Source organism: Dromiciops gliroides, chromosome 4 (genome assembly GCF_019393635.1).
Source record: "Dromiciops gliroides isolate mDroGli1 chromosome 4, mDroGli1.pri, whole genome shotgun sequence".
In the NCBI taxonomy this organism is placed as follows: domain Eukaryota; kingdom Metazoa; phylum Chordata; class Mammalia; order Microbiotheria; family Microbiotheriidae; genus Dromiciops; species Dromiciops gliroides.
In genome coordinates, this window is record NC_057864.1 from 105,524,978 (window position 1) to 105,549,176 (window position 24,199).

Consider the following 24,199-nt stretch of genomic DNA (forward strand, 5'->3'; position numbering starts at 1 on the left):
AAAGGCTCCCTCCCTCTCACTGGAAGCCTGCAAGCACAGTCTGGCTGTCCAGTTGGTTAGGATGGAGAGGAGAGTCTCAATAATAGTCATAATGATAACAATAATAATAGCATTTACGTAGCACTTTGTGGTTTGCCAAGTGATGTATATGTTTTATCTCATTGGACCCTTGAGTCTTGTTCAAATATGGATTGGCTTGCCTGGCCCATTAGGTCCCTCCCTATTCTGAGATTCATTGATTGCAGAGTAATGATAAGCCAGCATTTATGTAACACTTGAAGGTTTGCAAGGTTCTGTACAGATATCTTATCACTGGCTGGCTCCTCACCTGTAAGATAGGTGCTATTATTATCCCCATTTTGAAACTGAGGCTGGGGAGTTAAGTGACTTGTCCAGGACATAGCTAGTAAGTATCTGAGGCAGGATTTGAACTCAGGTCTTCCTGACTTCAAATCCAGCACCCAATTCACTGCACCACCTAGCTGCCTTCCTGTGAGACTATTGGATATTAGATCATAAATCTTCCCTCTTTAACCTTTCCCTTAATTTATCTCCCAGACTAGTAAATGAGTTTCAGCTGTCTAGGCTTAGTCTATATTCCGTATAAAACTCACCAAAAAAGCCGAAGGCCACCTTTGGGGAGAGAGACCAAGTCAAGCGCGTGCTGTTAACCGAGAGCCGGGACAAGTCAAACTCCAGTCCGCGTCTGTCTGTGCAGCGCAGCCAGGAGACCAGCGGAGCAGGAAAAAAGGCCCCACTTCCATTCTCTCCTTGCCTTTTAAGCTCCCACCCCAGAAGTTGAGTGCTCAGCAGGCAATCTGGCGTGTGTCGCAGGCGGACTGGTGTGCGTAGCTCATGCTGTTGGTCTCCTCCCCAAAAGGGTGGTCTTAAAAAAAACTGGCGTCTCTCCATTATCTAACGGACTGTTAAAGGAATTTGCATTTTATCCTACAGGCCTTAGAAAGCTAGTATAGACTTTTTTTTTTTTTTGGTGAGGCAATTGGGGTTAAGTGACATGCCCAGGGTCACACAGCTAGTAAACGTTAAGTGTCTGAGGCCAGATTTGAACTCAAGTGTTGATTTTTTTTTTTTAATGGGGCAATGAAGGTTAAGTGACTTGCCCAGGGTCACACAGCTAGTAAGTGTCAGGTGTCTGAGGCCAGATTTTAACTTAGGTCCTCCTGAATTCAGGGCCAGTGCTTTATCCACTGCGCCACCTAGCTGCCCCCTTAGTATAGACTTTTGAATAAGAGAGTAACATGATTTTTAGAAAGCCTGAAGTGGTAACAAAGTAGATTGAAGCAGGGAACCAAAGGTAGAAAGACCAATTAATAAACTAATGGCATGAATGTAAGGGGCTATAGTAAGTTGATGGCAATGAGTTGTCAATTACAGTCAACAAATACACAAATACCTCTTAACTCAAGTTGAGCGACATAGATAAAGGAACTATAATAAGCCCTTAGGAAGAGCCTGAAAAGGATGTTGCGAACAATTGAAAGGAAAGACCTTACAAAAAGCAAATACTTACATTCCCGTAGTGCTTCAAGGTATTCTCTCAATCCTCTGAGAGAGGTATAGGTCATACAAGAAAAACATTAGTGCCTCACCCTGCATTTTGTAGTTCAGAGAGTTACAGTGACCACGAATAAGTGTCACACAGGAACATGACTCTATCTCCCGATTCCAAACTCGTGCTTTCCATGCCATTGTAGTCCTTGTGGAAATGTCCTGGGGACACCACCTGAGTGCTGGAGGGCAGCATGTACAAAGAAAGAAAGGCACCGGGGTGGGAAGCAGCAAGCCAAGGCCAGGGAGTGATGAGCAGGCCATTCTGAATGACAAGCAGTATACAGAAAGGAGGGTTGTATGCAACAAGTCTGGCTTGAGTCAGGTTGTGGGGGCCTTGAATGCCCACCCGAGAGTTTGCATTTTATTTAGCAAGTAATGAGGAGACACTGAAGGTTTTTGAGCAGGTGAGTGATGTGGTCAGACCTGTGCCTTCAGAAGATTAAGACAACAATGGGAAGAATGAGGTGGAGTGGGAGAGCCCTTCAGCCTGGAAACCATTTAGGTAGTTCTGAAAATGGCAATTCCAAGGGCAGTGGTGTAAGCTAGGTGGTGACAGTGGTAGTTGAAAGGATGGGCAACTGATTGGATGGGGTAAAGGGCAGTGCCAGAGATGCCCCTGAGGTTGTTAGCATCCACTGCATATGTTTATGGACAATGCCTTCCATTCTGGGGCTCCTTCTTCCTCTTTTATTCCCCTAAGCAAAGACCTCATTTGCCCCACCCTGTGGTTGACCCAGTGGCTGGCAGGTCCATAATGAGCTCCTCAGGCCTGATCCTCCCAGGCCCAGAGGAGGATGGTGGCGCATCATCCCAGGGAGGAGCGACTGCCTGCACGTGCAGCTCAGCAATCAGCCCGCTTTTGTCTGGCTTCCGTTTGTTCTCTGCTCCCAATTGAATTTAATGTCCTTTAATTCTCTGCTTCTAGTTAGGCCCTCCACTGCGGTTCCTGTGCAGCAGCCTTGCACCTGCCAGGGCCTGTTGGCACTGTCCCAGGGCCCAGCACACTCTCCAATAATAGCTCACATTTCTCTTCTGCTTGACGCGTTGCAGCGTGTGTCAGGCGCATTTTCTCCTCTGAGCCTCCCCGCAGCCCTGTGAGGTAGACAATGCCCGTAGTCCCATTTTACAGGCAAGGAAGCTGAGGCTCAGAGAAGTGACGGGGCCTGCCTATGGTCCCATGCCAGCAGGAGGTCTCCCAGCTCTTTCCACCGCACCGCACTGCCGCATCAGGATGGATTTATCAGATACCCAGAAGAGGAGCCATCCCTGATGGCAGCCACTTGGTGATGATGTGCTATAGATGCTGTGGGCAGAGGGGTGGGTTAGTGAGGGGTCTGCTCGAGCAACAGAGTCTCCATCCAGCAGACGTTTACACACAAACCTTGAAAATACCCATCTAGAGGGCTCTGTCTTTGATACTGGAGCTGGGAGCTTAGTAGGCTGCTGTGCCTGTCTTCCATAACAGTCACTAAACACGTCCAAGCTCCTACTATGTTCCAGGTACTGTTCTAAGTACTAGGGGTACAAGAAAGGCTAAAGCCAATCCCTTCCCTCAAGGGAGAAACAGCGAGCATACCAGTGTGTGTAAACAAACCATATACACTGGAAATGTTCAACAAAGGGAAGGCAAAAAAGGAAATTGGGAAAGAAGGTGGAATTGTAATCGGAACTTCAAGGAAGCCCATAGACGGAGATGAGGAAGCAGAGCATGCCAGGCGTGCGGGACAAACCAGGGGAAGTGCCCAGAGCCCGGAAATGGACTGCCTTGTTTCTGGGGCAGGGGATATGGGGGAGTCAGGGGCGGGGGGCGGGTTAGGAAGGGCTTTGAACACCAAACTGAGGGGCTTGTAGCTAATCCTGGAGGAGACAGGCAGCTGCTGGAATTGAGTAGGGGAGTGACACGGTCAGACCTGATCTTTAGGAAAAGATCACTTTAGTGGCTGGGCTAAGGAGAGGCCCCCTAGCAGGCTACTGCAGTCGTCCAGGTGAGAGGGGATGGGGGTCTGCACCAGGATGGTGGCAGCAGCAGAGGGAAGAAGGGGGTGAATTCAAGAGATTTTGCACAGGTGAAATCAACAGATTGGATCTTGGATGGGGGTGAGAGATAGGGAAGAGTTGAGGTTGTGAGCCTGGGGAACTGGGAGGGGGGGTCGGCCTTTGCTCTCAAGAGTAACTGAAGGGGCAGCTAGATGGTGTAGTGGATAAAGCACCGACCTTGGATTCAGGAGGACCTGAGTTCAAATCCAGCCTCAGACACTTGACACTTACTAGCTATGTGACCCTGGGCAAGTCACTTAATTCTTATTGCTTAAAAAAAAAAAAAAGAGTAACTGAAAAGTTTTGGGGGGGGGAGACAATGAGTTCCATTTTGGATGTGTTGAATTTAAGATGAATTTAAGCCTGGAGGTCAGCAGAAATGTTAGGGCTGCATAGGCATATTGAGAGTCATCAGCATGGAGATAATTATTGTTGAAATTATTGGTGAAATCATCAAGTGATATAGTATAGAGGGAGAAGAGGCTCACTGTGTGACTGAAGCTCTTAGACCTAGGAATCCTTGACCCAAACAGGAACCTCTGACCCTCACCCCCCAAACTGGAAGTTCATCCTTTTCCCATCTCTCCTCGGTGTGTCATTTATAACCATTGCTTCCATTTATATAGGTTTTTTTAAAATTTGCAAAGCACTTTATATACATGGCCATATATATATATATATATATATATATATATATCATGGGAAGCTTACACTAGCCCCATGCAGTAGTTGGTGTGAGTATGAAGGAAATGAGGCAGCCCCCAAGGGCATGGAAGGTATCCATGGCAACTGAGGGGAGAGAAAAAGTAGGAGGACAGAGAGCTGTGATCTGTGTGGCCTTATGCTTCAGGACCGTTGCCCTGGGCTGACCTGGTTTGCTGGTCCGGTGTTGGAGGAACAAACTCTACCTTCTGGCCAAACTTGGCTGCTTGTTACCCCCTAGTACTGGGCACCCCCTACCTTTACTATTGTGTATACCCCATGCCTGGAATGCATCCTCACCTCTAAGTCTTGGAATCTCAAACTCTGTCCAAGGTTCAGATAAATTACCCCCACCAAGAGACCCTTCCTGATGCTCCCAATTGTGAGCACTCCCCTTCAACCTCCCCTGATTGATTTCTATTCACTTAGCATAGATGATCTGTGTAAATATCGCTTCCCCAGGAGAGTGTAAGCTCCTTGAAGACAAATGCCACATCTTATTGCTCTTTGTAGCCTCCCCCAGGATGCTTAGCATGACACATTTGCACATTGTTACAATGACACTCACCATATTTTCTGAACCAAAATTGGGACACGCACTCTAATAAAGATGTTCCTTTTGCAAAGTCTCATTAAAAGTCCGCTGACTGTCCCAGAAAATCTGGGCTGTATGGTGGCCATGTGCATAGCGGGCTCTTAATAAATGTTTAAATAGATGCAGGAATAATTAAGTGTTTCTTGAGTCATCAAACGTTGGGGCTGAAAGGGATCTTGGATCTCATCTAACCACACACACCCTTCCCCCCATCACTTTGCAGATGGAGAAACCGAGACCTAAAAAATGTCAGCAGTTTGCTCGAGTACACGGTGCTCACTCTCTCTCTCTTTTTTTTTTTGTGAGGCAACTGGGGTTAAGTGACTTGCCCAGGGTCACACAGCTAGTAAGTGTTAAATGTCTGAGGCTGGATTTGAACTCAGGTCCTCCTGACTCCAGGGCTGGTGCTCTATCCACTGCGCCACCTAGCAGCCCCAACAGTGCTCACTCTCAAACTCCAGACTCCTCTTGCTGCCACACTACCCTTCTTCCCCCAAACGCGATGCTTTTAGCTTTTGTTGTGAATACTTGTCCTTAGGACTAATGTTACTACAGCCATCAAGTGTATGAGGTTTGGAGCTAAGCTTGTAGACGGTGTCTTGGGAGTTTATTGTGTATGGTGGGTGTCAGATACTGGTTGTATTGCATGGTTGGTCTCATCAATATTGTTACTGTGCCTGGCACTGTACTGCATGAACCCTCAAGGAGGCAGCTGAGACTGATTCTTCAGTGTTGAGTTTTGGTGGCAGAAGAGAAGTAGATGTAGAGGACCTGCCCCAGAAGCCTCCCAAAGCATCTCCATTCTGTGCTCCATGTCCGAGCCAAGCAGAGGTCCGCTGCATGGTGCTGTAAGCCAGAGTGACTGCCTAGGGGATTCAGTCTGGGCCTCCTTGCAATGGGGAAGTCTGATAGAGATTTTGTGTCCTAAAGTGAAAGATAGGCAGTGTGATTGGGCGAGGTGCCGTCTCAGGTGCCGTCTCAGACTCCACTCGAACTCTTCCCTCATTACATGACTCAGCCATTCACTTAAACATCCCGTTTTGTCCAAGGAAGCGTGAGGCCTCAAACCTGGACCAAATCCTTATTGTATCTCAGCCCTATCGTTCCTGTGGCCTCGGGAGGCGCCAGTTCTGATCCACTCCTTAAAAGCAGCTCACTCTCATCGGGTCTTTGTATCTTTCCACAGCAGTGTTGTGACCTAGGATACCACGCCAGCCTGAACCGGGCCCTGCGCACTTTCCTGTCGGCTGAGCTCAACCTGGAACAGTCAAAACATGAGGGCCTGGACGCCATTGAAAATGCTGTTGAGAACCTAGACGCCACCAGTGATAAGCAGCGACTGATGGAGATGTACAACAATGTCTTCTGCCCACCCATGAAGTTTGAGTTCCAGCCCCACATGGGAGATATGGTGAGTCCTGCCCCTGCTGCAGCTTGGTGGGGGGCTCCTGGCCAGATTCCTGTCTTTTCTGGGGTTTGAATGGGTACGTTTTTTCCCCTGTCTGCTTAAAGAAAACTGAACTATTTGCAATTTGTTTCCATGACGATGGGTCAGGAAATAGGAGCGTCAGAATAGATGGCCTCATTTTGGGGTGAGATGGCACTACCCCATGCAGGGTTGGAGGTGAGGAGAGGTGTCTAGGAGTCCCTGGTTACCTTGCCCAGTTCTTAGCCAGCCCGTGGCCATCCTTGGCTGAAGGCTCCTGCCTGGAGCAGGTGTCACCTGAGATTTTCTTATGCCCAATAGCTTCTCTCCACCGAGGAAGTTGCAGGTGCCAGGGATTTCATCCTGGCTGTGTCAGGAACTTCACTCTCCATTTTCTAGAGCACAGCTAGACTCTATTTTAGCTGTGCCAGCCACCCTGATGCTTCTTCTCAAAGAATCAAGCCCCACTGCCTTAAGATCATTCAACAGCTTTAGTTCTTCATCCTTTCCCTCCCAAGGAGAGGAGCATCCCCTTCTGATGTGGCCTCGCCAGGCATCCTGCAGCCTCTGAAAGGACCTACTCCTAGCCTGTTCTCTCCCCTTCATGGCCAATGAGAAGAAACTGTGGGAAGAACAAGGGTCCCTCTTTTATAGCTAATAGGGATCCTCCCCTCTGGGTAGATAACTGCTCTTCTTTTGTAGAATGAGACAAAGGATAAGAAAGAACTGGATGCAGTCTGATGCAGCTGGGGCTAAAGTGCTGGTGGCATTTTAACAGGAGGCGTTGAAGTTGGCAGAGAACCCACAATGGCCCTGGAGTTCTGGAGAAGCTAGGCCCCCAAATCAGACGCCAGATATACTCCAAAATGCTAAGAGGCGATCGGCTCTGCTCTCTGTGCCCCCAGTGGCTTCTGGGCCTTTAGATGCCTGACTGGTGACATCAGACAGCTGGAGATTCTCAACCTTGGCCGTGGCCTATTCTGGCCGCCTCGCTTTCTCTATTGTGTCTATTCCTTCAGGAGCCAGAATGAAGTCAGCCCTTCAGATCTGAGAGCCGGCTGAGGCCAGCCTCGGAGCCGGGGGAGGAGGTCAGCTCAAAGAGGGGGACTGAAAGGCAGCGGAGGAAAAGGTTCTTGCCCAGCCCCCTTTCTTTGAAAAGTGGGTCTGTTTCCCCAAGCAAGAGAATGGTCCAGTGGGTGTCTGAACACTCCCACTCTTTAGGAGGGGAGAAGGGATCCATGGCTATTCATAGGACGCTCTGTGTAGGGGCAAAGCAAGTGAAGCTGCCTTGTTATAGGGGCTGCTTCCCTGGCTCCCCTCAGCCACGGCAGGTGGGATCAGTGCTGGATGCACTTCAGGAGGCAGTGACAGAGGCCCTAGTATTCACTTGTGCTTGGCTAGCCTCATCAGCCTGATCCTGGTGAAAGGGGCCAGGCTTCTTTCTAACTCTCACACCCAGACTGAGGAAAAAGCAGGGGAAAAGTTGGCCCTTTGGAAAACCCCAGCCCCCACCAGATTCTACAGTTATAGAGCTCATGGTCCAGCACCAGACTATGAACGTTTCTCCATGACTGCCTCAGAGAGTCTGTGCATGGCCTGGGTGTATAAACACCTGCTGGCTGCCATGATGTGCTGTGTTAGCCTCCTGACCTTGGCCTTTTATACTTTCTCTTGGGCTGAAGTTATGGGGGGAAGGGGAAAGTGGTCACCTGGACCTCCAGAAGGAAGTCTTTGCCTTGCTGCTCTGGAGCTGGGCCACTCTCCCTCCTGGCTAGGCCTTTCCTATGTAGAGGCGCTAGATCTGAGGTCACCAGTCATTTTCATGTCTAGGAAGAAAGAGAAGGAAAGAAAGAGGGATAAAGGAAGGAAGGAAAAAAAGAAAGGAAAAGGAAGGAAGGAAGGAAGAAGTGATCCCACTGGCTGAAGGGGTTTCCTCTTCCTCTTCCTCTCATGAAGACATTGAATTCTGCAAGACTTTTTCTGGAGTTGGTTTTGGAGTTTCCACATGGAAACTTGATGGGTTATGCTTGGATCGACTAGTTTTATGACCGGGGGCTACACCTCTCGAACCCTCAAGAAGTGTGGCCTCCCACTGACCCTCTCTTTGGTACTGCTTCCTCTTGGCAGGCCTCCCAGCTCTGTGCCCAGCAGCCGGTCCAGAGTGAGCTGGTCCAGAGGTGCCAGCAGCTTCAGTCACGACTATCCACCCTGAAGATTGAGAATGAAGAGGTGAGTGTCCTGGCCCTGGAGGGTCACCCCCTTGGCTCGCCTATCCTACCTACTTCAGATGCTTTGCCTAGGGATGGATGGTTGGAGGAAGCATGCAGAGGGTACCTCAGGCCCTGGCAGGCATTTCCTTAGCAAACAGAGCCTTGTACTTTTCTCTGGTCCTACATCCTGCCCTTGAACTCCAGGAAGTCACTCTGGTATGGCTAAAGGCTGAGCTCTATTCTAAGCCTCTGAGAAATGTCTTTTTTTTCTCCCTCTACACGTTTCATTGAAATGGCACTTGGCAGCTGTGTGAACAGTATTGTATCTCTGGAACCGCCCCCTCGTGCCTGGCTTTCTCTAGCATTTTCAAACAAACACGGGCCTTTGGCTTTGTCAATTCAGATGTCTCTGCCCTGCCTGGAGGAGGCCTGCTTCTGTGCTTTCAATAATAAAAGGAAGAAGGAAGGGAAGGGAAAGAGCATTTACATAGTGCCTACTATGTGCCAGGCACTATTCTAAGCTCTTTTAATCTCATTCTGTCCTCCCAACAACCTTGGAAGCTATGTGATGTTACTATTATTCCCATTTTCCAATTAAGGAAACAGAGGCAAACCTATTTTTTAATAACTTGTCTTGGGTCACATAGCCAATAGGTATCTGAGGTCAGATTTGAACTCAGGTCTCTAATGAATTCAGTTAATTATCCAGCTTCTCAGCTCAAATGGCTTCCCATTTTTCATCCCACTTTCATATTTTTTCTAGGAAGATCTGGAAGGGAACCTTCTTATTGTACAAACAAAAAAGGTTAAATGGTTATACAATGAAGCCTAGGCTGGAACCAGGTCTTAGAACCCCAATCCCCAGACACTTAGTCTGATTCATCTTATCCTAGACCAACCAATTAAGAAGAAGAATAGCAATAACAGCTGGTATTTGTATAGTGCTTTAAATTTTGCAGTGCACTTTACATCTCATTTGATCTTCATAAAAACTCAATAAGGTCATACTGTCATTATCCTCATTTTACACTCCAGGAAACTGAGACTGAGAGAGGCTGAATGATTTGTCCAGGGTCACACAGACATTGTGTCCGAAGCAAGGTTTGAATTCAGATCTTCATGACTCCAAGGCCAGCACTATTATCCATCTAGCTTCCCCAGTCAGACAAGTACTTATGAAGCACCTCCTCTGGGCCAACACTGTGTTAGGTGCCAGGGATCCAAAGACAAAGCTTCTAAGGGCGTACCCTCTCTCAACCCAACTTTATGGGTAGTGCAAGAAAATAAATTGCCACCTAATACCTCCTTCTGAACTCATCCTCCCCTTGGCTTGGATTTCTTTCTTCCTCCTCCCTTGGCATTTCTCAGAAACCCAGTAACTATGTCGAGTGATGGGAAAAGCTGAGAATGCCCATCTTCAGGCCTTGGTTATGGGTGAGCTGCACACTCAGCCTTCTATTCCAACCACATGGTGCCTCTGACCCAAGCCTTCTGATTACTCTCAGATGGTGCTCAGGTTCCCCCCTTCCCCCCTCTTTCTGCTTCAGTATTCTTCCCTCCCCAGTTTGATGCCTTGTTTCATCCCCTGCCTTGTCCTCCTTCTCCTGGAATAACAGGTGAAGAAGACGATGGAAGCCACCCTGCAGACCATCCAGGACATCGTCACCATTGAGGACTTTGACGTGTCCGACTGCTTCCAGTACAGCAACTCCATGGAGTCTGTCAAATCGACTGTCTCAGAAACCTTCATGAGCAAGCCCAGTATTGCCAAGAGGAGAGCCAACCAGCAGGAGACGGAGCAGTTCTACTTCACAGTAAGGCGTGTCCTGATGCTGACATCCAGGCTCCCACTCCCCAAGGCTATGGAAACCTGGAGTCTGTGCTTTACTTTGGGCTCCTTTCCCTCTCCAAGGGCTTTTGGATGGGCAGGCCTTGTCCATTTGGTGATATCCTCTGCATTTAAAGCCATGAATGCTTACCAGCTAGAACGTAGTCCAACGGCTAACTCCAGAAGAGCAAGGCATTCCCCCAAAAGTTCACCTGGGAAGACAATCATTTTCACAAGCCCTTTAAGTAGCCAGCAGGTTTCCATTTAAAAGATTTCCTCCTCATCTACCTAGGATTGTAGGGATGGACTAGATCTCCGGAGGTCATCCTGTCCATTCCCTTGGCTCTAAGGAGGATTCTATCCAAACTCATCTTGGTCAAATGAAACTCTATCCTGTTTTTAAAGTCTGTGGCCAATGCCAATGTTGTACAACCATTGTCAGGAAGTTTTTCTTTGTGTCTCCCCTGCATCTTTCATGTTAACAGTTTAAATGCATCATACATATCACCTTTTTTTTTTTTTTTTTGCAGAAAGTATCCAAAATATTTTTTTATCTATTTATTCCAGTCTCCTCACAGCCAAACTGACTTTTTTTTTCAAACAGACTCTTTAAAAATTATATTAACAGTCCTTTGAAAGATGACTTGGCTTACCATTGGCTTGGCTTTTTTTTTTTTTTTTTGGCTTTGCTTTTTAATAATTAAGTTATTTTGGTTTTGCCAGATAGAATTTGATGCTTGGACTAAAATTTTTTTTCCTAATCTTTTGACAACCAAGAAAGGAGAAATTAAGTTTGCAGATGTGAGATGAAATATAACCAGTGAATCTGCATGCTGAGACTGAATGAAAAGAATTAACTTGTTTTGCAGTCTAGAAACACAGTCTATGCCCAGTAAATTGAATTTCTTCTCCAACTGGAATAATTTGTGTTTAATTCCGCATTAAATACTGTCCATTCTCCATCAAGAACTAATGGTTTGCCTTTAAAAAAACAACAACAAAAAACAACTGGGTTGTTTTTTAAAGAATCTGGGTTTTTTAAAAATTAGTTGCCCAGAACCTTTTCCATTTTGTGTTAGCCTAGAGTAGAGAAGACAAATCAGGAATTTAACTTATTAATACAGTAATGAATTCTTATCTACTTAATTGTTCAGTTGTATGAAAAAACATAACATGGAAATCCATACAGGGAAATTGTGCTGGGTTTACATTGAAGTAAGAGCAGATTTGGATTAAATATTAGAAAGTATCTGGGTTTCTGAAGGATTTTCACACCCCAGACCATTTTAGAAAGAAGTCATAGAATCTTTTCTGGAGATTTTCAACGAATGACAGATTTCTATCTGGACTGTTAAGATGTATCGTTGCTTTAACTGACACAAAGATCTTGGGATGGTTCAAATGGTTTTCTTCTCAGATTGTCTTTTAAGTCAGAAAAGTTAAATCAGCATCTTCAGAGCATCAGTCAGTCAATCAATCAGTCAAAGTTTTATTAAGTGCCTACTATATATGCCAGGCACCGTGCTAAGTGCTAGGGATACAAAAAGAGGCAAAAGGAAGTCCCTGTCCTCAAGGAACTTGTAATCAATCTAATGGGGGGAGACAACATTCAAACAAAGACATACAAGACAAATAGGAAATAATTAACTGGGGGCAGGCACTGGAATTAAGAGGGGTAGGGGCAGCTAGGTGGCACAGTAGATAAAGCACCAGCCCTGGATTCAGGAGGACCTGAGTTCAAATCTGGCCTCAAACGCTTGACACTTACTAGCTGTGTGACCTTGGGCAAGTCACTTAACTCCCATTGCCCCACAAAAAAGAAAAAAAAGAGGGGTGGGGGGAGGCTTCTTGCAGTAGGTGGGATTTGAGTTGGGACTTAACGGAAGCCAAGGAGGTCTGTAGTCAAGGAGGAGGGAGCATTCCAGTCCTGTTTGGAAAGGTTGCATTTCAATTTAGAGATGAAGTTTGTGTTTATTCAAGATGATTGTTGCCAGAGAGGTCGGTCAGTTTTCGTTCATACTCCTGCCTCTGCCTTTAGGAAGAGCGCTGTCTAAAAGGAGTCCAAGCCACCTCACATGGGGGCCGGCGAGGGGCCTCTCTGACCCTTTGTCAGAATACGGTGCCGTCCAGCTTTCTTCCTGTCCTTGTAAAGAGGCGGCTGCTTGTTTAAAATGCTATGTCTTACAAGTCTTGACCTGGAATATGTTTAAGAGGGAGTTTATCGTTTCCAGAGACAGAATGCTCCACATAATTCATAGAATGATGACAGGGAAGCGGAAGATCATGCTGAGAGGTGGGGGTGTCCAAGCAGTGCCCCTCTCTGTATTAGGGGCATTAACACGTTTCCCTGTGAGTTCCAGACACCAAAAGCCCACAGTTGTGCAGAGGTGGATTCTGCCTCTGCTCCCTTCTAGGTTGTCCATGTGCTTCTCCTATGGCATTATTTGGAGGGTTTTTTGGAGCGATCATGTCGTGAGTTTGTTTTTTTGTTTGTTGTTGTTTTGTGGGGCAATGAGGGTCACACATCTAGTGTCAAGTGTCTGAGGCCAAATTTGAACTTAGGTCCTCCTGAATCCAGGGCCAGTGCTTTATCCACTATGCCACCTAGCTTACCCCACCCCCCACTCCGTGCACTTCTCTACTTTCCTCATTCCCCCCAAACACATGTGCACTTGTGTGCATGCACATACGTGCAAGACAAAGCAGTCCTGGTAGAGTCGTGTGTCTGTCAGAAAGCAAGGGAGATGTCATTTGTTCCAGCTCTTGCTTTTTGACTGCTTGCCTCAACACAGAATGAAGCCCTTAGGAAGGATCCTTCAACACTGGTGAATGTTATCTGCTGGATCTACCCAGGTGGCATCATGGGAATTAGAAACATGTTCCACGAAGGTCATTTATTTGTAGAAATAGCCTTCAAGGAGAATGTGGGCTTGTAGAGCTGGAAGGGGGAACTTGGACATCATCCAGTCCACTCTCCTCATTTTACAGATGAGATGACTGTGGCTTATGAGAAATGATGTGACTTAGCCCCATGTAGGTGATAGGGTCTAAACTAGAAGCCAGGCGCATAGAGACAAAAGGAGGGTGGTTCTAAACAGTGTCTCCAGTGTGAGCCATGTCAGGTTCAAGGGAGACTGACTACACAATAACACCCCCCACATTTCCAGTGTTCACTTTTTTGAAGACCCGGGTTCAAATCTTGTTTCTGAGACCAGGAAGCATGTGACCCTGGGCTAGTCCCTTACCATCTCTTTCCTCAACTGTAAAATAATGAGGCTGGACTTGATAGCTGCTGAAGGCCCTTCCAGCTTCAAATTTACAGTCCTGTGATCGAGTAATGACGAAGGACATTTCTTAACCCATGATTGAGCTGAAAGTCTGAAATTCACTAGCCTGTAAACATGTCTTTACTACACTCATTCATATACACATTTAAATATACAGAGTACTGTGTGGGGAGGTCTTAATAATGCCTGTTAAATGGAGGACACCTGTGCACCTATGCAGCTCCACAGAGCCAGTATGACTTAGTGAGTTCAAGAGGAGGGAAGCAGAAAGTGATGGGGACAGACCACGCCAGGGAGATGAGTGACTTCCACCTGGCCCAAGTATGATCAAAGTAACTTGGGTTCTGCCTTCACCTCTTCCTGTGCCTCTCAAGGTACTTCTGACTGTTTACCTGAAGTCCTGTGGGGTTCATATCCTCTCCATAAGTGGGGGAGAGGGGGCAGCTAGGTGGCGCAGTGGATAAAGCACTGGGCTTGGATTCAGGAGGACCTGAGTTCAAATCCAGTCTCAGACACTTGCCACTAGCTGTGTGACCCTGGGCAAGTCACTTAACCCTCACTGCCCTGCAAAAACAAAACAAAACAAAAGTCGGGGGGAGACTTAAAAAAAATTAATTTTTGAAAAGCACTTCAGGGCCTCCATAATTCATTAAGCAAAGGGTCACCAGCTTCCTGCTTTGATTCCATTTTCTCCAGTCAGTGTGTATTCAGGGAGGAAGCTGAGACACTAGTGGAGTGTGAAGTTTGATAGAGTAGGTGATGGGACGGATTTAAAGATGGAACATCTCTAAATACCAGAATACCCCCAGCTTTTCTCATCCCTTCAGAGGAATTGAAGTGCCTGCCCTTTGAGCAGATGTGGATCTAAGCCAGCTGCAGGGATAGCCATGCCTGCTGGGTGGGAGCTTTTCTCTTCCTTCATTTTATTACCAACATAGCTTCCACTCTGGATGACACACTTACTAATGTTTAAATATAATCCTTGCCTAATTGATGCTTCTCAATTGAGGGAGAGAAGAAAAAAACAATCTCTTGCCTTGGAGCCAAGTCTGATGGGGGTAACACTGAGGTAGGGAAATCTTAAGTACAGAAGCCTCTCATCTCAATGACCTGAGGCTTGTGGAATTAAACAACTTGCCTAGGATTAGACAGCAAAGTACCTCAGTGCTCTTGCTCCCAGTCAAGCACCTTAAAAGGGACTTGGACCTTGATTAAACCAATTCTGACCATTTTTAAATTCACCGTGGTTAAAAAATTGTTTAGAATCCACTTAAAATGATGTCAAGATCACAGTGTCCATAGTTTAGTTAGCATCACGTGGGAAAATCCTTTCCTATCCCCCAGAACTGCTAGCTCTTTCAAATGGAAATCACATGGGGGTTGGGGGGAACTGCTTGGAGATGGGGTCATTGGTCTCACTGGATTCTGGGAATTTCCTTTTATTTTTGGCCGAGTGACCTTGAAGACAAGGCTTCCCCCTTTCTTCCTTTGTTCTTCCATTCAGGAAGAGGAAAACAACAGATAGCAGTAATATTTCTCAAGAGTTGGGGAAAATTAATTAGTTAATGTTGGTAAGGAGCTTGGAAGAGAGAAATATCAAGAGCTTAAAAGTCACTTATAATGAAAGTCTCAGTGGGGGCTTAGAGATTGGTCTTTGTCATTCTCTGGAAGATGAACCTGCTATAGACACAATGCTGTTCCTGGTTCTCTGACCTCTTTCAGAAATCATCTGAAAATCCATCTATTTCTTTTATGACTTTGACAGTCCCTGCTTATTCAATCTGTTCTGCATTAAAAAAAAAAAAATCCAGCGGCACAGCTCCCAACTCAACTCCTTGGGGTAAAGGCATGATTATTCATCTCAATCTTCTTTCTCATATAGTGGAGAGCTGGTTGCATAGAAAAAAGTGTGGAGATTTTAAGTAAAATGGCTGAAAACCATTTATGGAGTAGAATATGAACCATTGCACTTTTCTTCTAACCGGCTCACCTTAAGGAAAAGCTGCCCAGCCAGAGTTACCAGCCTAGTCCCCTGGTATTAGGGATGCAGGTCATACTTTGACACTCCCCGAATCCTTCGGGATTTAAATGGAATGTGAAATGGTAATCCATCATAGCTCCTTATCAGATAGTTATTTATTTTAATGGGCTACTGACTGACAGCTGGAGCTAACGAGTGAACTGTGAACACGAATTGAAACAAAAGGTTTCCGGAATCACAACTATCAGCATGAGTGAGAGCAGGGAATTTGCATCCAGCCCCTTTCAGGATTCTGGCTCTGTTTTCTAAGCAAGTCAGACTGGTTAGGGCTTCACCGTCTTGGTGCACATTTCCTCATTACAGAGCTTTCCCAGTCTCCCGGGTAAATGCCTGTGAGAAAGGGCACGGGGGGGAGGGAGAGAGGGTGAGCACCGGGATATTTGCTAGGATATTCCTCACCCCTGAACCCTAAACTGCTCCTCTTAGCCTCACAATTAGGCACCAGTTGATGATTAGGATATCACCCAGAAAAGATTGACAGCAGGTGGAAGAGTTAGAACAGATGGAGCCGGAAGCCAACATCTTGCAGATGTTGCTCTGCAAGAACACAAAAGGGGCCTGGGGGCACAAATAGGAAATGATCATGGCAGCACTTATTGTTGTTGTAGAGTCATTTTCAGTGGTGTCCAACTTTTCCTGATCCCTTTGGGGGTTTTCTTGACAAAGATACTGGAGTGGTTTGTCATTTCCTTCTTTAGCTCATTTTACAGATGAGGAAACTGAGGCAAACAAGGTTAAGTGACTTGCCCAGGGTCACACAGCTAGGCCAGATTTGAACTCAGGGCTGAGGCTCTATCCACTGAACCACCTAGCTGCCTCATGGTGGTGCTACAGTCTCTAAATCAGGTGAGGGAAGGATAGGAGTTGGAGGATTCTTGGTTGGCTTGGAATTACTGAGAAGGTCTCAGGGTGTGCTATGGTGGAAGGAGCACTGGGTCTGGCTTTGGGAGGATCTGGCTTCACATCCTGCCTCTGCCCCTTGGTACCTGGGTGAGCTTGTGAAAATCATTTGTCCTCTCTGGTCCTCAGTTTCTTCTACAAAACGAGAGGGTTGGATTAGCTGCCTCCTAACCCGCTAATCTATGAATCTAGGAGAATTTAGGTAAAATGGCTCTGGCACTCTAGTGGCATATAACAGCTGGCATTAAGAGCAGCTCTCCTGGTCTTGAGGTCTGAGCATGGCCCTGATCAGAGACTGGCTTTCCACAATCCCCAGTGTCTCGTTGGGACTGACTGCAGCAGGGACAGACTGCAGGGATCCAATGAACTTGGATCCCAGCTGATTGCTGGCCTTCCTTGTACTTGGGGACACAAGCTTACTCTAAATCAGTGTGTAGTACACTTCCCCACAGACTGATGCAGCCATTCAACCAATATTTATTTTGTGCACATAGCACTGTGCTGGGAGGCCCTTTGAAGATACAAAAGGTGGGGAGAGGTGACCTTCTTTCAAGGCATTTGTTGGAGAAAATCAGAGAGTAGTTTTAGGCTCCTTACTGTCTTAAATATAGATTCCCTCATCACCTACACTAAGACCCAGGGAAGTTAAGGACCTTCGCCAAACTCACACGTACAGCAAAAAGCCAGGAAGAGGACCTGGTTTGTTTTACTCTGTATTCAATACTTTGTAAGGGGCTGGAGGTCTTCTTCAAACCCTCAACTTGGGCCCCTTTGGGAGTCACGCTGAATTAAATAACAGGGTTGTTTAGAAGATGCTGATCATGAGGTCAAGATCACTAGTTTCCTCTACCTGTAAGCTAGTTAGTTTGCTAGAGAAAAATTCTGTTCCCAGCTACTGACTGACTGGATCTATGCTAGTTGATATTTAGGTAGTGTGTTATCTCATCACGACAGCTTTCTGAGATAGATGTTCTTATCCCCGTATTACAGATGAAGAAATTGAGGTTGAAAGGTCAATTGACTTGCCCAGGGTCACACAGCTCATAAGTTTCTGAGGTAGACTTTGAGCCCCAGGCTTCCTCACTCCAGATCTAGCACTCTCCCTACTGAGTCCTGCTGCCTTTCTGACCCCTGAACTGGGACAGATCTACCCTGTCAGGTACAAGGAGGGGAAGAGTGAGTGCACAATTTATAAAATACTTTCAGTTCAGTCTACCCTCCTACAAGCCAGGCTCAAGTGTTCACACAAACACAGCCTGTCCTAAGGGAGCTGATGTTCTACTGGGCTGGGGGTGGTACAGCATGGAGCTAGTTGGCAAAGTAGAAGACCTGAGCAGCTAGCTATGCTGTTCTGGAAGAGTCACTTATAACTCTCAGGGGCTCCAGGGAGCCCTTTAGAAGCCATCATTGCCGCCCCATATTAGTGGAGAAGGTCCCCTGTGCTCATGAAATCTGCATTGGCAGAAGAGTTTCCTCCCTGGGAATTCCTTATACCCATGACATTGCACAGCCCTCTCCTCCCTGCTCCCTTCCCCCCAAAAGAGGCTGCTCCGTAAGAGCAGCCTCATTCAGTGAAAGAGGGAGCAGGATTTGGAGGTACGAGGTCTGAGGTTGAAGCCCAGATGTACCACTTACTGCATGTGTGACCTTGGTCAAGTCACTTAAGATGGAGGAGAGGAAGCCCAAGATCCCATCCAGCTCTAGCGCTATGACCCTATGAACTGAAACTCTGAAAGGTTAATACGTAAGCTAGGACTCTGTGAAGCAAAGTCAGCACAATTCACTTCTGTGGACATTTATTCCAAGCCAGCCTAGGAAAAGGTACCGACCCCAGGATTTTTGGTCCCAGATCCAGGGCTTTGCTATATTAGAGCTGCCTCAGTTCCTTAATGCAAAGCCTGCTGAAATAAGCCAATGTCACCATCTCCAGGTAACAAGGACATTGCACCAAAAAAAAAGCCAACGCCTTTTTTTCCCCCTTTTCCCTTGCCTCTACCTAAATACTCAGGCAGAATTTTAGAAAGAGCTCAATTCTTCAGCCTGGCTAAGAATCCCAGGCCTGTCCCACCGGGCCTGTGCCCTGTTTCCTTCTTCCCTTTTCCCAGCTCTGTTCTTGGAAGTCAGGAGGGAATCTGAGAAGTAATGAGCAGCCCGTTTTCCCAATGCTTCAGAGCAAAGCCTGTCATTAATACCTCTCCCTGCCAGCCAGCTCCTGCACTAGAGCCTGCAGGGGAAGGAAGCTGGAGACAGGGATGTGGGTGACTTCAGAGAGAGAGGGCAGAGCCTCCCCGGGGCTCTGGAAGCTGGAAAGTAGTTCAGGGACAGGTTCCCAGCTGAAAGACGACTCAAGGTGGGTAGGCGGGGGACAGCAGCTGTCCGTCTAACTCAAGAGCATCCCTTATAAACACAGAGGCCAGGAAGGGTCCGACATCTAGAAGGAGGGGCATCTAGAACGGTGCCGGTAGGGGAAAGAAAAAAGAAAACCCAAAACAGGGGACTGACAGCCATAGGCCCAGATTGGGAAGAAGTGATCAGGGCACATGTGAGTGAGCCCCAGGTTTGGTCCCAGCCTCACTCTAACTTCTGGGGCTCAGGGAAATGTACTGGTGGTTGGGTGGTATAGGGTGAGAGAGGGTGAATCTGAGTATCCTGCGTTTGTTAGAGGAGAATCCATTTCCATAACCTCATCATGTGTCCCGGACTGGGGGATGGGGAGCCCTAGGCCCCTCCCTGTTAATGCTAAGAAATTCCAAGCCTTCCACAAAGAGTCTAAGTGGAGGCCAGGGGAAGGAGGAGGCCAGGCAGGAGAAAGAAGCTGATTGGGATATGACCTCAGAGGAAGATGCTTTTCATCCCAAGCTTATAATTGGGGCAGAGGCTGGGCCTGTGATTGGGGTCCCTCCTGGTGCATTGGAATGTGTGCTTTGGAAGTTGTGCTGGGGTGGAGTACTGGATTGCAGCAGCTGTAACAAGTGACAGATGTGTGTCCTCACTCATACATGGAGGAGATTGGCTGAGTCCAATTAGGTCTTTCTGCTCTTTCCTCTGAAGAAGCTGAAGAAAGAGATGGAGGAAAGAAATCTAAGAGGCCTGAGAAAGGGAGGGAATACAGTAACCATGGGCCCAGAAACTTGGAGCCAAACAGACCTGAGCCCTATTTGTGCCATGTAAGCATGGGCCCCCGGGGCTCCTAGGACCTCAAATAAGTTAGAAACAAAACAAAACAACCCCATGACAAAGGGTGGCTTTTGAAAGTGATTCATGTAGCTGGGCTGGTTTGATTGTACCTCTTCTCCTCTTCTTCCTCTCAGAAAATGAAGGAGTATTTGGAGGGCAGGAACCTCATCACCAAGCTTCAAGCCAAGCATGACCTTCTCCAGAAAACCTTGGGAGAGAGTGAGTACAGCAAACAGCAGTAGTCTGGGGCTTTGGGCATTGGGGAGGGGAGGGTGCTAGGCCTCCCTGAATTAAGCAGCTAAGCCCGGCAAAATGGGCATGTTCATGTTGTAGGAATATATGTTTTTTTCCAGTCTGTTTGATACAAGAGAACCCTCTCCTCCCCCCACAGACCCCTTGCAAATGACTGCTTGAGTAATGGCAAAGGGGGAATGCTTAATGAAGCATTAATGGGCATCATCTATTTGTTTAAATGGAGCGTGCTTGCTCTCCACCCACCCCCCTTGGCCTCCTCTGCCACAGTTCTGGCAAGGAGGCTGATTGATTATTTATCATCCCAGAGCCTTGTTAGAGAGGAAGTTTGCGATCTGAAGCTCTCAAATGCACATTTCATGTCCCAGATGATATGTTTTGGTACAGAGAGAGCAGGGGAGAATGCTCCATGCTTTGGGGCAACCTGTGTATTAGCAGGAAGAGAACAGCACTTTGCCAAGCATCACTGCCCCGGCCTTGGGTCCTGGGGCAAAGGCAGCAGGGAGCCTGGGTTGTGTCATCGGATGACCCACGCCAGATCCCCAGAAAGTAGCAAGGCTGCATTCTGGGCAGACACTCTGGACTTTCTCCACAAAACTGACAGGCCAGGGAAGGGAAAGGTGAAGGAGTGTCCTTGGGGGTGGCAGGGCAGGGGATGTTGGCCTTCTGCCCAGTTCCTCGGCCTTGCTTCACGCTGGCCCCCAGCTTCCTGTGACTAATAGGGATTCCTAGGTTTGAGATGCCTCTGAATGCCCTGCTCCATTCCTCCTCCCCCCCCCCCATTTCTTTACTCTCCTGAGTTAGGAATAGATCAGGAATAAAAAGGGTAGATCACAGCAGATCACAGAATGTGAGGGGGTTGAATTCTTCACTCCTATCAAGAGCGAAGCTGCATTCATTCATTTATTCATTCATTCATATGGGTCTTCCTCTGAGTCTTTCCTGAGACTACAGAATGTGACTCCATTCATCACCTGGGCAGTAAGTGTGTGTGTGTGTGTGTGTGTGTGTGTGTGTGTGTGTGTGTGTGTACATATACATACACACACACACACACACACACACACTCTCACTTCAGCCACCCCTAAATAATTAAAGGCATTTCCACCTCCTTTGATGAAGATTTTTAAACCTCTTCCACCCAGGGACATTTAGTGCCCTCCCCACCCTCCGCACCCTCCCCACCCTCTCGCTGTCTCACTTTGCGCCTACCCTTTGCTCCTAGGATTTCCGATTACTCCTGGGATGTCCGAGAGAAAGAAGGTTCAGTCCTATTTTCAGCAGGCACCGACTGTGATTTCCTTGGGGCGGGCACATTCTAAACAGTCTCTAGCTAGCCATAGCCTTATTGTCCGAAGATGTCCAAGACCCGAAGGCATGTGTCCGCACACATGCCCAGTGTATCGAGTAAGGGAAAAGGACGGGTGACCATTTATTATTTTTACAAATTACCTTAATCTAAGGATGACAAGTTCCAGCAATTTGAAAAAAAATAGCGAAAGATTTTCCTATCTGCAAGTCATTATGTCTCTGGCTTCTGCATGTATTTGTCACCATAAATGCAAGTGCTCTGGTTGTTGCCACTGAGGGATAATTGATGTGTATGAATATTCCAGGGTGGAAATGGGACAGATGTTGAAAATAATGGCTCAGAATAATATTTTTGCAGATGAGAGGTTGGTGTCAGGAGGGGGAAGGGGTTGTGCAAGACATCTTTAACTCTAATCAACAATTAGCAACCTTTAAGAGGGGGGAAAAATTTGCTCTCAAATCCCCCAGCCACCCTTGCTCCTTTCAGAAGCTTTTCTTAGAGTGGGAAGGAGTGTAGGAAGTGAATTGTTTGGGGCCTTGCTCAGGCATGTGCTTAAAGGGTCTCGTCTCCTCTCTCCCCAACAGTCTAGGACATTGTTTGAAGTAGAGCTTCTCTGACCATGCTGACATTGCCTTTTCCCACACATCTCATCTGGGTGTTGGATTGAATTGAAGTCAGTGTAGAAACTAAAAACTACACCCCACTCCCTCAGCTGCCCACCCTGGCCAACAACCTAGAATGCCCCGGTGTTGACCAGTCACCAAGGCCTCCCACTCCAGCATGAGTTTCTGATTTTTCTTCCAGCCACATGGAATCTATCTGTCTTCACCCCCTCCCCAAGCCCCTCCTGTTTAGCTACGAAAAGCAGAGATTGGCAGACTGAGGACAGCGGGGCTCACATCCTTGGAAGCCCATCTCAGGGGCAGAGGAGCCCGGGCTGTATGTCAGCATTTCCAGCCCTGGAGGAGGCTCCTTGGTGCTAGAGAGGGTGGTCCTTCTTCATAGCAGGGACCCTAGCAGGGCAGCAAGCTCAGAATTTTCTTTCTCCCCTCATCTACCAGCCTTGAACTTCTCATTCAAATGGGATTCATTTCCTTCACCAGAGTCTGGCTTCTGACCTTCTTCCCTACCCAGCGCCTCACCCTCCAATCTAGATCTTTTGTCTTTCCTACAGGTCAGCGGACGGACTGCTCCCTGGCCAGGTAGGTGTGGCTGGGGTCAACCCTGGGCCGGGTGGGTGGGGAGGGGGAGGCCGGGAACGTTGGTGGGGTGGGGAGTGGACTGTTCTTGGTCTGAGAAGGAGCCAAGGAGCTGTGCTATAAAAACATGGGATGACTTTACAAAGGAGGGCTCTTCTTCCTCTCTGTCCTGCTGACCCCCTCTGGCCTGAAGTGGAACTGGGATTCTCGACAGTCTTAGGTAGAGAAGGATGAGCAGAACGTAGGCTGTGAAATGAAAGGAAGCCCCAGGAATAGCTTGTATAGGAAAGTCGAGGTGCAGAGCATCCTGGAGTCCTGGCATCGGCCTCAGGATCACAGGCCAGAGCCATGGGTCACAGAGAAGGTAGATCCGGAGAGAAGTGCTTGTTGAAATCTTCTGCCGAGCAAGGCAGCAACTTTGAGTCCAAGCCTGGCTTCCCCTGGAGAATCCTTCTCAGTGACTCCAGTGCCCCAAGGAAGCCCTTGTGATCCCCTAGGAAATAGCCCTTTCCCAAGTCACAGGACACTCTGGGTCCTACCTTTCCCACTGCTGGTAGTCCTCAGATGCCCCGAAGCAGGCTGATGGAAACAGCAAAAAGAGCTTTAATGGGCAGGCCTCCTTGGGGACTTCTGTTTCAGCCCATCATATCCGCTTCTAGGATCTGCCAACACAAACAGTCATCCAGAGGCCATTTGTAATTATGGACCCATGATTTAGAAATCGCTTCATTTGCCTGTCATCTTTTTTCAATATGGATTATGGTAAAGATGCCATTAATAACACTAATCTCTCTAACTGGAGGGAAATAGGGTGAGGGAGTTTCTGAAAATATATTGTGAGAGAGTGATCAAAGATTCGAACAAGCCTGACTGAGCTCCTTAAACCAGAGGGGACCCTCTGAGCGTATTCCTCAAGGATGCCCAAGGCCCTCAAAACTCTGGACTTCTGCCAGAAGCAGACTAAAATGCAATTGGGAAATGTTTCACAAAGTAAATAAAAATACAATAAAGCAGTGATAATGTTAATTTGTGGTTTTCTAAGTCAGTTTGTGGTCAGCTGGGATCTCTTCTGTAGCTCATTCCCCTGCCTTCCGGCAGCATTGACAACCAGGAACACAGCTGCCTGTTTCTTTAAAATTCCCAGAGAAGGGGATTCTCCAGTCTTCTTTGGTGACAAAGCCCAGGGTCTCCCAATTCTTACAAATGTGAAGTTCTACTCTTGCAAGTTGAGCTTTGCCTGTTTTCTCCTCTGGAAATTAAAATGATAGCTTTTTAGGTCATGGAAACAGGAGAAGCCTAGTCATATCTATAGTCAGTGAACATTTATTAAGCTCCTGAAATGAGGGGGTGCAGTGGATAGAGTTCTGGGCCTGGAGTCAGGAGGGCCTGATTTCAAATCCAGCCTCAGATACTTACCAGTTGTGTGACCCTGGGCAAGTCATTTAACCCTGTTTGCCTCAGTTTCCTCATCTGTAAAAGGAGCTAGAGAAGAAAAATGGCAAAGTACTTTAGTATCTCTGCCAAGAAGACCCCAAATGGGGTCACAACTGAAAAACAACAACAACAACAACACTGTGCTAAGGGTTGGGTGGGATACAAATACAAAAAGAGAAAGACAGTCCTTGTTTCCAAGGAGCAGGGTGGAGAAATCTGTCAGAGAA

General features: G+C 47.3%; 1 protein-coding gene across 9 annotated transcripts in view; it reads left to right on the forward strand.

Annotated features, from left to right (window-relative positions):
- The window catches only part of SRGAP2 (SLIT-ROBO Rho GTPase activating protein 2), a 257,394-nt gene that overhangs the window by 184,629 nt on the left and 48,566 nt on the right, over positions 1-24,199 (forward strand). For 8 of the 9 annotated variants that reach the window (XM_044001831.1, XM_044001832.1, XM_044001828.1 and 5 more), the window contains exons 8-12: positions 6,093-6,317; positions 8,460-8,561; positions 10,159-10,356; positions 19,910-19,994; positions 22,514-22,541. In XM_044001831.1, coding sequence (XP_043857766.1) covers positions 6,093-6,317; positions 8,460-8,561; positions 10,159-10,356; positions 19,910-19,994; positions 22,514-22,541 — 638 coding nt within the window. The remainder of the gene's footprint in view (positions 1-6,092; positions 6,318-8,459; positions 8,562-10,158; positions 10,357-19,909; positions 19,995-22,513; positions 22,542-24,199) is intronic. The other variant, XM_044001833.1, reaches the window with a different exon arrangement.